The following is a 13,412-nucleotide window of genomic DNA, read 5'->3' on the forward strand; positions in this document are numbered from 1 at the left end:
TATATATCTATATATCGTACCTAGATAAAGGTGGTTTTGAACGCGAATAAAATATGCACATAAAAGGAATACTGGAATGGATGTATTACTTATTAGTTAACAACAATTTATACATTTATCATTATTTGTTATTTGTCTATGTATCAATTGATATTGATAGATTACTGTATCGGATCGTATTGTAGCTGTGTTATTCGTTCTAACAGCGTTTTGAGTGACATACTGTATCGTCTATCCCAACTCCTTCCCCTCTCTTCTGATTTTTCTGAAAGCTATGATCCATTAACTCCCTCTTTTATACTCTCCTCTACCCCACCTTCCGGAACGATTCCATCCGCCAACATCCTCTCCAACTTCCTAACTTCCTCGGAGGTCTTTGCCCTTGTTAAAGCTTCCACCACCCGTCGCTTCTCATCGGGAGTCATCAATCTTCCTTTACCTCCTTTCGCGATACTTGCATTCTTGTTTATATTCGAGCTGAACGCTGAGGAGGATACAGATGAGGTAGTAGGAATAGATAACTGATGGGCTAAGCTGTTCGGTAGACCCGTCGAAGAGTCCAAAAGAAGTTTCTTAGATTGTTCACGAAGTGAATCTTTTATTCGGGAGTAATCTAGGACGTGGAGGTTGCCTTTGGCCACCTGAGTGCAGAACAGGGTAGTCAGTAGAGTGAACGGAAGATTCTTTATGGAAATTGATGATTTATGAGATCCATATTGTCGAGATATATATACGTGGAGGATGACAAAGAGGTTTATTTTTGCTCTTCACCGAAGATATCGTCATCCCTTATGGGGAGATGGAGACAGAAGGAAATGTAAACTCACCTTCCACACCACAAACTCCTTATAATGTTCATGCTCCGTCACCGGGTTCCCCCTCAATACCAAATGCCGTAAGGATGTTAATGATTCTAATGGAAGAAGAGTGGAGAGGGATGAGATAGCATTGTTGGTGAGGACTGTCAACGAAGTCAGCTAGAAAATCCGGCGATGCGAGTACGACGACTGACCTAGTGTTACGAGGTTAGGTATCTAATAAATCATGGTTTTGTCAGTTGAATCCGCTCGCGCGAAGGCGTTGCGTAGGATCAGTAACTTACATTAGGAGGTAATGAGGGGCTGATGGTGGATATTTGATTCTGAGCGGCATGTATAGCTGTTAATCGAGGTGCTAAACGTGAAATGAGCAAGGAAAATATAAGCTTGGCACATCGCTGATAGGTAGGAGCTGGACTCACAATGAGGTATGTTACCCAATACCGTTATCGAATTATCAGTCAGATTGAGGGTGTCATACGATCCTTGATGGGATGCCAAGTTTTCGATAACAGGTATTTGCAAACCTACGCATCGAATAACGATTGTCAGCTGTTAATTTGATGTACCCCCCTTGTCCAGATGTTCTCCTAGAGAAGGAAGATGCACCCACCCCTCAACTCCAATTCTCGTTCTTTCAGTGGATTCAGATGCTATTTGTGTTATGGTAATAGACCTGTTCAGCTATCACTGTCCGAGATTTACGATGTATTGCTTCGGTGACGAAGGTAAGATGGTAAACTAACTGAGGGTGCTTTGGAGACATACTGCGAGTCAATTTTGTTAATACCCAGCACATACACCTGATGTTACAGATTAGAGATGGACTTACGTCTGGAGTGAGCCTCATTTTGAGGAAGATGAGTGATATCTAGATTGGCTGTTCTAAAGTTGTGTTCGAGCTCTATTTTTGGTGGATTGTTCCCTGGAATGGCTGTAGTGGATGCTTTCTGTTCGAGCTGATCAGCAAGGTTTTGTGTCTATGATTGATGATGACTTCCACAAGTATCGCGACGACGATGTTTACAATCACATAATTGTTGAAATCGAACACACCAAGATATCGAAGACAAGAGAGTGAGTGGGTGGTGGATCGGTGATTTGGGGATAATACCGTGATGTGGCAGTCGCGTGGTCACTGATTTACGTTGAGATGGTGCCCCGTGCGCGTGTTAGCGTGGTGGGTGGTGGTTTTATCATTCGACGTGGTTTGTGCTTTCATTGTCCATTCAGTCTCAATCCATATATATCCTATACAACCATAATATACCTTATACCTTTGAATCCGTATCATATCCTCATATCCTCATATTCCATATCCTTACGTTCTTTCTTATACCTTGACACTCTCTTACTTCCAAAAGTCCCAACACCACAATGTCAGAGGGATACTACGACAACGCCCCTCACTCACCTTCAGCCAACGGTAACGGTAACGGTTCGCTCTCATACAACGGTGATGGCAGATCATCAGCCGTCACATCCCCAAATGGCGGGAATGACACTCTGATATCTTCCAGAGCTATCAGTCCATCTGCTTATCCCGTCAAGAGTGAGCCTGGAGTAGGTATTAACGGGTCTGCAACGGCCCCAGCTCAACAACAGCCAGCAAGAAAGAAATTGGCCAGTTGGGTTGGATTCAGTAATTTGCCTAATCAGGTTCATCGAAGGAGTGTGAGGTCAGTCAGCTTCTACTTTGTTGTTCAAGTCGTAATGGACAAGTAAGCTGATATATGTTTGTATGGTCGTGATTAGACGTGGTTTTCAATTCGTCGCTATGGTAGTTGGTAAGTGTTGTTCTCTTACCTCGCACAGACCACCAGGCTCCTACCATACCATGTACATATCGCATGCTGATCTATGATGTATGGGATACAGGTGAATCCGGTCTGGGTAAATCAACACTTATAAACACATTGTTCGAAACCAAGCTATATCAACCTAAGAACATACCTGCACCAGGTGAAGATAGGGGCAAGACAGTACAAATCGAGAGTATTTCTGCTGGTATGTCTATTTAAATAACCTTCCTTTGGTATTGAGCTGATTCATGGGAATGACAACTCAACAATAGAGATCGAGGAGAACGGTGTAAGACTTAAGTTGACGGTGGTTGATACACCTGGATTTGGTGATTTCGTAAACAACGATGAAAGGTTAGCTAACTTATTCTTTGCGAGCAAATCAGGAAGCTGATAAGTGTCTTTTGTAGCTGGAAGCCAATCGTAGATAATATCGAAGCTCGATTCGATGCTTATTTGGAACAAGAAAACAGAGTCAATAGACTTAAATTGGTCGATAATAGGGTACACGCTTGTATCTACTTCATTCAACCTACCGGTCATTCGTAAGCTTTCTCGCAGCACTTCTTGTAGAAGCGGACCTAAGCTCACATTCGTAACACATACAGACTCAAACCCATCGATATCGAATTCATGAGAAGACTTCACACTAAAGTCAACTTGATCCCTGTCATAGCTAAAGCAGACACTATGACTGATGATGAGATCTCATTGTTCAAACAACGAGTAAGTCCTATCATCGACCACAGTCTACCAGCTATGAGATTCGAGTCAGAAATAGACAAGGTAGCTGATGCAATAACGTGATGACAGATTCTCGCTGATATCGCTCATCATGGCATTCGAATCTTCCAACCTCCTCAATATGAGAATGAGGATGAGGAGACCATCCAGGAGAATGAAGAGATCATTGTAGGTTAACAATTAAGAATCGAAATCTCGTAACGCTGACAACTCCTTTACGTTACATAGAGCAAAGTTCCCTTCGCCGTCGTGGGGTCCGACTCCCTCGTTTCATCTCCTGATGGACGACAGGTCCGAGGTAGAGCTTATCCATGGGGTGTCATCGAAGTCGACAACGAGGATCATTGCGATTTCGTCAAACTTCGTCAAATGCTCGTTCGAACCCACATGGAAGAGCTGAGGGAACATACCAATGATGTGTTGTATGAGAATTACCGTACTGATAAGTTGAAAGCTATGGGTGTGGCTCAAGACGAGAGTGTATTCAAAGAGACCAAGTGGGTATTCTCTTATTCTATCAGCTAGCGTTGCACAGGGAGCAGGACGAGCAGCTGATTGTTATTGAACTTGTCATAGCCCCGCCGCTAAACAAGCTGAAGAAAGAGCAATGCACGAAGCCAAACTTGCCAAGATGGAAGCAGAGATGAAGATGGTCTTCCAACAAAAAGTGCAAGAAAAGGAAGCGAAACTCAAACAATCCGAGGAAGAACTTTACTTGAGACATAGAGAGATGAAGGATGCACTGGAGAAGCAAAGACAAGAATTGGAAGATAAAAAGAGAAGGATCGAATCGGGTAGACCGTTGACTCCTGAGAAAGGAAGTGTAAGTGTGGGTTTGGCAGTGATCTCTCATCGTCATTTGGACGTTCGTTTCTTCCTTCAAGGGTCCTAGCTGATCATGCCTTGTATCATTGCAGCAAAAGAAACGATTCGGTCTAGGTAAATAAACAAATCAGATATGGATTATCTGAAGTTTATACCACACAAAATATATACCTTCAAAAGTATTAATCACCTTCTGTGTTTTGCGTCTCATTGTCTCCGCAACTGATATATCATATTTTCCTTAATGTCCATCCGTAACGTCTTCTCATGTGTTTATACGCCTTTGATCCCTTGTTCATCTCTTTTCGCCTGTGTCTTTGTTTTACAAGTAAAGTAGACATCAACAGATAAATCACTTAACATATCGATACCCACCTTTACCTCTTTCTCTCAGTTGTTCATATATCCCTTCCATCTAGTCTTGGTATAAATGAATGCGAATGATATGCTAGGTATAATCGACTACTGTTCGAACCTTCAGGGTTACTTGGTTGGACAATTGAGGTTTGACAGCAATGGCATATCAAGAGGTATCACAAACTACATCAGAGGTATACAAACAAGATTATGGAATTACACATCACATGATACTGAAAAAGATAAAAAATGGTAAGAGCTAGGTCTTGATCTATGAGAGACATCACGTAGGGTAAAGATTCGATATATTCACCTCTTCTCCTAATTAATCACCTCTTGTTCTCCTTACTCTCCCTCCATTACCCTGCATTCTCGCCCAATCACTATCCACCTCCAACTGACTAGCGGGCGTCATCTTACTTAGATCCGCCAAACTTCTACCTAAAGTCAACGCCTGATCTCTCGTACCTCCTACACCTCTAGACCTGGGTCCAGCACCATTGGCAACTTGTCCTGAAGCTATACCTAATGCTGTAGCTGTACCAGGAGCATTTAAACCATCTTTGATAGTATCGCCATTATCCCCTGCCGCCAAAGCGTTCTTACCCCTCGGTCCTCTTTTACCCGGCTGTTGAGCTGTGTAAGCTAAAGTACCGTTGATTGGCGGATGAACGACGAGTGAACTTGACGAAGAGGATATGATGTCTTCTGTGGAGATGATTGCCAGTGAAGGCGAGAGAAGGGAATGTAAGAGTATATCACTCGATTTTACCCCATTGGTATTTTCATCTTTGTTGTTGGTAGTTGGGGGAGTGGGATTACCGTTAAGTGGAGTTTCACCGCGTGAGGCTAGGGCTGAGGTAGAGCGATTGCGGAAAGGGAGTTTACGGGTGGGACGAGGTCGGATTTGAGCTTCGAGAAGGGTATCTATAAAGTGTATCAAGTTGTGTTAGTATGAGATGGGGGAGAAAGCCAGGACAGATTTTGAACGTTATTATGGGAACTCACCCGTTACCACATCCCCACCTTCTTTCTCTTCTCTCAACTTCCTCCTCCTATCTTCTACTGCAGCTAACAACCTCTGACGGACTTGATCGCGCGCATCCCAATATTGAGCTTCGATCGATTCTCTCTCCGACTCGTACATCTTCTTAGCTTGACCGGCTCTATGTGATCAACCATACAGTCAGTATACACTACAATAACAGTGGATGATCATGATGATGATGCCGATTTGATAAAGACACAAGAGATTATTTTGGAATCTAAGACTCACTTATACTGATATTCTATCTCTGCAGCTTCCAACAACGCATCTCTCTCGATTGATATAGGATACACCCTTAGGAGGTATTTCGCTGATGTGGGAGGTTGTGAATTGACCGATTTGTTTTCGAGATGATATTCTTTATACAATGCTGAGAATTTCCTACATATGGCGTATTCATCAATGTCATCAGCTTTCGCTTCCCGTTCCTTCCAGAATATAAGGACTGATAAGGAGGAAGCGTTGACTCACTCATCCCTATTCCTCCAACTTTCATCATGTAGCATTTCGATCTTGTTGACGGTCTCCCTCCTCTTCCTATCTCGTTTGGATTCGGAGTGTATGGGTGGTAAGATGGTGGGACCACTGCCTCCTCCTGCTGGTGGATACTTTGACATGGTGTGAGGATGTTTCGCTATATTTGCTGGTGAGATGAGGTCAAGTTGGTGTATGATGAAGGTGTATGAAGAAGATAGTGATATTGATAGGGTTCATGGCATGTAGTTATGATGCGGGGAAAGGAAGGAGATCATTGCCGACTGATAACACCGAGAATCAATCACACGTCATGTCAGTCCCCACGTGTCAGACTCCTTCAACTTCCTTCACGTACCCCTGCTACAGGCATGATATTTCACAAAACATCCTCAACATATTGCATGGCCAACTACGCAAGCTCACAGAGTCACAAGCAGACACCACAAGGAATATGGTTCAACCTCAAGCAGGACCATCCACAGCTCTGGACCTGGACGACTACCTATGGTAAGCTATCTGAGTAGACATTCAATATGCCAGCTTATTTACTTCCCCTCATCCCACTAGTCCACTCACCACCATCAGAAATACCCTCCTTCGGTCAGACCCTTCGACCATCTCCATCCCCAAACTACGAGCTTTGCTAACATGGCACAGCAAGAAACTGTCAACGCCCTGGTCTCCCTTTCCGCCTTCCTCAAATGAGTCCAAATCATCCATTTCCAACCCATCTTTCGTGCTGCCTCAGACGTCTATAACAATACAGGTTGATAATGCAGTAAAGTCATTAGCATTGAGACTGTCCGAGATATCAAACATAGACGAGATCTCAAGCTACCTCCTGGTCAGGTCATATCAGACATTTAGCTTAGATGAAGTAGACATCGAGAAGGAAGAAGATAAAGACAAGATATTGGATAGAATCATATTATGGTATTCTGAAGAAATACTGGCATTGCCTCAGATAGTCTTGGCTTTAATCAAATTATCCACCGATGATGATTCGGAATTGGGACAATTATCGAATGATCTCAGAATCGATATAATAGGCGGTGAAGACTTCTCGAGATACATAGAAGGCCTGTTTAGGGGTTTCAGTAATTTGGCTCAAATGAGTTTGAACGATAAGCAGAGAGGCCCTAATGCTCTTTTCTGGTAAGCTGACCTCCCCTTTTGTCTCTTGGTGTGAGAGCAACAACCTGATGCTGTGTATATATAGGGCAACGCACCAACTTCGATTACAAGAACAACTCCTCACTCTCCTTTTCATCGTCCTTTACCAGACTCCCAATCGTCTCTCAAACATATCAGAAGGTCTGATAAGGGGTACCATAATGTCTTCTTTCGGCACTTCTCAATCGAACAGAGAAATATGGGAGAACGACATGGAATGTCAGAGGATATCTATCCGTATAAAAGATCTGATGGTAATCATCGGTCTAGAATCATTATGTCTCAATCAAATCGTCTCACCAGTAGAAGAGAATGAAGCTTTCGAAACGATATTACAGAACAAAGAAAAGATAGAATCGATACATCAATTCATGATAGATTATTCCGATGATCTGATACCGCATTATCCCGAACCTGAACTTTCCTCTACACCTCTACCTATCTGGCCAATGTCGATAATTTGCTTAGCATGGGCAATCATACTTCGCTCGCTTCCTTCGGATAAGGCTCCTCTTTCTGGGGATGGGTCAGTCACATGGCAAGATATGGCTATAAGAGCTCTGAGGCTGCCGTCCGGCTTGTTCCCCTGGCTGGAAGTGATACTTTCTGGACCTTTGTTGGAATCTACGAGAGATACTGCTCTGGGTGGTGGTGAGATGGATGTGGGATTGTTCCAAAGAAAAGTGTTCAAGGGTAAGCTGTGCATTACGCTTCGCGTACTTCTTAGCTGACATCATTTGCCTTAGACCTCCTGATCGGTCTGTCTGAACTTATTCAGTTGGAAAGTATCACCGATAAACCAGGATTATATCGAAGTTGGGAACTGCTTTTTGGAGGTGTGAGTCTCTCTATCTTTTGGTAAATCAGTATGTGTGAGTTCCAGCTGATTTGATTTCATCCCATCTCAATCCAGGGCTCAACATCAACATCCTCACTTATCGCTGCGGATTACTGGATTGCCGATTTTCCGTATGATGAAAGGCGTTCGATACTCGATCGAAGTCAATTTCCTTATCATCCTGTGCATCTGCTTCGTGTGCTTTCTGCCTTGGTCGGCTCCGGCCCGACAGAGACATCCTCCGACGCTTTTGGTACCGATCCTGCGGCTCAGGTTCAACATTATTTCACGAATCTACCTACCATTACCCATACTGTCGATCCATCATGGTGCAAATACGTTGGGAAGGATGAGAACGGAAAAGAAATTGTAGAGGCGGTCAAGACCTTGATCCTACCTGGTGGTGAGAGTATACCAAAGGGTTCCAGAGGGTTTATATTGCCCACCCCTAGCTCGTCTCAAGTCATGTGGATCAATCAGATCATCTCGGGCTGGCCATTACTTCTGGAGATACTTGAAGCTGCTGCCGGCCAGAAATCCGCTGAAGAACGAGCTCCTGCCGACTTCGCCAATCCACCCGACAGCGTGTACCTCTCCGTTCGAGACCTGGATATACAACTTGATACTTCTGAAATCCTAGCAGCCGGTATCAAGTTCTTGCATTCGGTGCTTCAGTCTTCGTCTTATGTCAAATCAACTGTCCTAACTCATCTCAATCCGGACGATCATCTGACATCGGGTCAGACGCTACTTCACCTCGCCTTGACAGTGTTGCAGCATAGTAGAAACAACGAGCTCACATTCAACTCCTCGGTGGTGCCCAATGCTATCGATATCATTCAGTCCCTGATAACTTCACCGGAATCGAATGTATGGCCTGCTCTTCGATCGTCGGGCTTCTTCGACGTCACTGGCAAGAAGCGAGGCAGCGTTATAGCACTCGTCCAAGCGGACTCGGTCAAAGGTGAACATATCCTCACTGCAGCTGTACTCCGCTTGGTACACACTCTGGTCGTAAATGCGGATCATGTTCCCGATTCCGATGTGGTCATCCTGCGATCAGCGATACACCTTGTCTTTGCAGATATTTGGAACAACTTCTCAGCCTGGAGATATAAAGACGTAGCGAAGAAATACGAATTATCGTCTTTGCTCGTTGGTATATTCGATACCGTTCTCAGTCATCCATTATCGGCGGATGGAAGTGGACCTACACCCGCAGCTCAGGTTCTGATCGATCTGTTCATCACCTCGACTTCACCATTGACTTATCGACCATTGGTAGACGCCATCACTCAAGCTTCTTACCTTATTCCCCGGTTGATTGGATTCAGAAGACATGTGGATGCTGAATTAGTGGTAGGATGTCTCGACGAAACTTTGTCTTTCCTCGGAACCCTGTTCCGGATCTCATCAATGATCGGCACTTCCGCTATCGCCTTACCTGCATCCCTACTCGCTATTCCCGTTGCTGTTCCATCGGGTGATAAAGTTCAATTGGTGGATGCTCTATTCGAGATCGCTTTTTCGCCTGCCGCTCAAACCAGCAATGTGATCAACATCCTCAAGACGCTAAGAGTATACTTGGAAGTCATCGGTCAAGATCCCCACAAGCCTTCTTTGGCAAGCATGCTTCGAAGTCCTACCCAGACATGCGAGAACCTCACAGACTTGGCAACAAGAACAGACGATCCGGATGTACGAGCTGCTGTATGGGATTTGTTATCTACGATGGTGTCAACCCAACCAGGATGCGTACTCGCTTGTATCGGATCAGTCAATGGAGTAGGATTTGAAGGAACGCTCAAATACGCCGTAGAAGAGATCACATCATGGGAGACCACTTTCCGAGAAGCGCCTCATACCTTATCAGCTGTACTCAACTACCTCCAATCGATAATGAGAGCGGCAGGAGCGGATAAAGCTATTTCTCACTTGCGCAAGATTTCAGATTTCTGGCAAGCGATATTCGACTTATCCACTCGGATCGTCCCTGCTCCACCCTCTTTCTCGTTATCGATGCATTCAGAAAATTTCACTTCGAGGATACAGAAATATGCGTACTCGGTTCAAGCCAAAGCGAATGCTACTTCCCTGTTGTCCTCAGAATTATCTTATGCTCTCAACAATGATTTGGAGGAAGATGGCAAGGACCCCATAGAAACCAAGGCTAGGACATTGGTATTATCGTTATTCAGGAACAATTCTGCTTTGCAGGAAACCACCCTTATGAGCTGTCATAATAGCTGTGTACCTGAATTGCATGAAGATCAGAGTAAGAAGATCATTGCGAATGGTGGGAATCTGGGGAAGTTGAAGACTACCAAATTAGCTTCTGAAAGACAATATGGAAGGTCATACCTCTATGGTGAGCCAGCAAATGCAGCACTTCCTTCCTGTTTGACAAGCTGACGTTGTATTTATAGATGGTTCCGTCATCGTTCAAGATTCCGCTACCCAGCAGTCTACAGTAAACCTTGCGCTTGATCTGTTGAACCTGAATTGGTCAATGCTTGATGCCGATATATCCCTCACTCGATCGTTCCGTCAATTAGCAGAGTGCATCTCACCTTGGATAGAAGGAGATAACCTAGCAATCAATGCGGCTCTGAGAGCTGGCGTAGCTATAGCAGAGACAATTGCCGAAGAATATCGAGGAGGCGACGTAATGCTCGCCATTCAAGTGGACCGATTGTCGATACTAGCAGTGATCTTAGAGACTGCTCTAGATGTCGAAGAGCAACAGCAGCCGGATGCTGAACTGTTACGGCGATTCTCCTCGTTTATGGCAATGATCGTCAACTCCCAGTCTTTCCCGCCTGTAGTATCTTTACGACACTACGAGTTACCTGCGATCCACCAACCTGTTCTTAGGATCCTGTACTTGCTGCTTCAAGCTATGTCAACTTCCGATACCACCGCATCGAATGTTACTTCCCGAGAATCCTTGATCGATGCTGCAACCATCTTCGCCCTTGAATCTGCTGACATAGTGTTTGACTCGATAATCAGGGGACATAAGCCTGAATTTATCGGTAACCTTAGTATGATAATCGGTGTCTTGTGCGAACTAAGCAAATTAGCTTCCACCAATGGAAACGTACTATGGTTAGATAAAGTACAAGGGTTCAACCTTATCGGGAGATCCCTGGAAGTTTTGGTCAGAACGAAAATAACCAACGATCAACTTCCCTTACACATATCCAGTATATTGCTTCTTCACTTAGCCTTGGCTAGTAACCCCCTGACAGCTGAGAAATTGGCTATATCGGGAACCTTAGCTGCTTATTCCGACAATGTCATTGTGGTCCAAGCTGAACATGGAAAGATCGCTGTACCTACTTCATCAACTGGAAATTCAACTCACGACGCTTGGTGTGGGATGTTGTTAGTCATCGAAGCTCTTCTTTTCACGCTACCCGATACGACTTCGTTCGTCAGGACAGATGTGATTCCGTTTATTCGAGTAGTCAATCAACAGCTTCTCAGAAGTATGTTATGGGACGGCGAATCGACTTTGTCCCTTCCCGCTTTGAACGAGTTAGAATTGGTCACGGATATATTTTACGGGTTGGTCAGCTCTTTAGGTCCTAGTAATATCGTTCTAGAAGATTACTCGATTCATGCCATTGGATTAATGAAGAACATCAGATATTCCTTATCTCATCCCAGATTATTATCAACATTGTTGATACCTTCTACAGAAGCCGAGAGAATCGATTTGGAAAAGGAGTTAGAATCGATAGAACAAGATGATCAAGTTGGTAAAGGGACTTTGAATTTGTTCGATTCTGATAAAACTCCAATACTAGCTTCTCGATCTCTGGGACTGCTAAGAGTGGTTAGAACTATCATATCGACTTTCATTGGTTTGACGAGCGCCTGGGAGGTATTCAAGGATGATAATTTAGACGATAGAGCGGAATTGGGTAAATTGGTATTGGAACAAGATGAAGGAGATGAGAATAATGATCCGGTCGAAATCATAAATGATCTATATACGATAATCTCAAATATCCCTTCGACCTCTTCTGAAGAAATATCGAAAATACAGATACAGATACTCGAATCAATATCATTAATATCTTTCACCCAATTACTCATCCGACACGCTTTATTACCGGACAATGAGAAACGATCATTTAACGGTGATGAGGATGACGGACAGAAGTCTCAATACTCGTACGAAATGGATCTTGATTTACCTGATAGATCTCGAAGATCTGCTGCATCCAGGGGGTCTAGATCATCCGGTGGAAGAAGGAGAAGTTCGAGTGTAGGTAGATCAGGAAGTAAAGAGAGTTTGGTATTGAGGGAGTTGCAGGATGATTTGAAGGGGTTGATAGGCGGTGAGAGTAATGGGATGAGAGGAGTTATAAGACAGAGGATGGATAGGGTTTTCGGAAGTGACAATTAATCGAAATAACCTGAAGGATAATGGTTCATGGGTAGAGTAGGGGGAATTAGATACCTGCATTTTATAACTTATATACCACCGTTTCTGTTGATGGAAATGGGAATAAACAAACTGAATTGTAATGCATATAAACGACACGATCACATTCCAATTGAACTAACAATGATCCTTGTATTGTTTTGACCGTATCTGCCGATGATCATGATGATTGCAATTAAGACGTAAGAGTTGTAACATCGCTCAGGTTGACTTCGTGCAAACTGATCTCAATGATTGTCACGCAAATAGTCGGCATTCTCTGTTGGTGTGTCCAACTGATTATGCGATATGTTGGCGATCAGTGTTGGCTTTTGGGACTCTCCAACACAGATACCGAATAATACACCAACATCACCCTTGACCCTAAATATCTGCTTCAATGAGGTACTATGTTATCTTAATTGACACTTGCATCTGCTTTCAATTTTGAGCTTGCTTTCTATCAGAAGATCGCGTAGGTTAGAACCACCATCGGTTTCAGATTCTTTCAAAAAGCAAGCGTCGTCAGTATACCCCAGGGGACATAGATGTCGACGCTTATAAACTTGGTCTACGTGTGGGAGCCCGCTTCCGCACGACTGATCTTGTATGAACATAACTGCCACTGACGCCTACAGTATCTATGGCAGGTATGATAAATGATCCTTCCTGATACCGTGCTAGGGTCGGAAAGGACCAATGAACCGACCTACCAGTTAAGCGATTGACTGGTTAGGCGGATATATAAAACACGATCTTGACCTTTGGCAAAAAGGTTGAGGTCGTGTGCCGCTTGAGGGAATCGAATTTGTCTCTTACCATTGGGAGGAGACTCGCGATCAATGTTTTTAGCAGAGGATACAAGTTCCAGTGCAGAGCTGAATGCGAGATTGTG

General features: G+C 44.0%; 4 protein-coding genes across 4 annotated transcripts; 2 read left to right on the top strand and 2 right to left on the bottom strand.

Annotated features, from left to right (window-relative positions):
* Positions 1-272: 272 nt before the first annotated feature.
* V865_004990 (uncharacterized protein) lies at positions 273-1,668 on the bottom strand (the record flags this gene model as incomplete). The annotated part of the gene is made up of 8 exons (XM_066228763.1): positions 273-641; positions 828-961; positions 1,013-1,034; positions 1,103-1,173; positions 1,241-1,345; positions 1,432-1,471; positions 1,565-1,585; positions 1,651-1,668. The coding sequence occupies 8 exons, from the start codon at positions 1,666-1,668 to the stop codon at positions 273-275; spliced, it is 780 nt and encodes a 259-aa protein (XP_066084860.1).
* Positions 1,669-2,195: 527 nt separating this feature from the next.
* V865_004991 (uncharacterized protein) lies at positions 2,196-4,311 on the top strand (the record flags this gene model as incomplete). The annotated part of the gene is made up of 10 exons (XM_066228764.1): positions 2,196-2,497; positions 2,574-2,605; positions 2,697-2,825; positions 2,893-2,974; positions 3,031-3,165; positions 3,229-3,346; positions 3,434-3,532; positions 3,593-3,861; positions 3,941-4,187; positions 4,282-4,311. 10 exons carry the CDS (start codon positions 2,196-2,198, stop codon positions 4,309-4,311), a joined length of 1,443 nt encoding a protein of 480 aa, XP_066084861.1.
* A 560-nt stretch (positions 4,312-4,871) lies between these two features.
* Positions 4,872-6,211, bottom strand: V865_004992 (uncharacterized protein; the record flags this gene model as incomplete). The annotated part of the gene is made up of 4 exons (XM_066228765.1): positions 4,872-5,473; positions 5,555-5,712; positions 5,823-5,975; positions 6,066-6,211. 4 exons carry the CDS (start codon positions 6,209-6,211, stop codon positions 4,872-4,874), a joined length of 1,059 nt encoding a protein of 352 aa, XP_066084862.1.
* Positions 6,212-6,522: 311 nt separating this feature from the next.
* On the top strand, positions 6,523-12,499 carry V865_004993 (uncharacterized protein; the record flags this gene model as incomplete). Its single annotated transcript, XM_066228766.1, has 6 exons — positions 6,523-6,578; positions 6,639-7,226; positions 7,291-7,937; positions 7,991-8,082; positions 8,158-10,450; positions 10,509-12,499. 6 exons carry the CDS (start codon positions 6,523-6,525, stop codon positions 12,497-12,499), a joined length of 5,667 nt encoding a protein of 1,888 aa, XP_066084863.1.
* Between the last annotated feature and the right edge of the window lie 913 nt (positions 12,500-13,412).

Source organism: Kwoniella europaea, chromosome 1 (genome assembly GCF_036810445.1).
Source record: "Kwoniella europaea PYCC6329 chromosome 1, complete sequence".
In the NCBI taxonomy this organism is placed as follows: domain Eukaryota; kingdom Fungi; phylum Basidiomycota; class Tremellomycetes; order Tremellales; family Cryptococcaceae; genus Kwoniella; species Kwoniella europaea.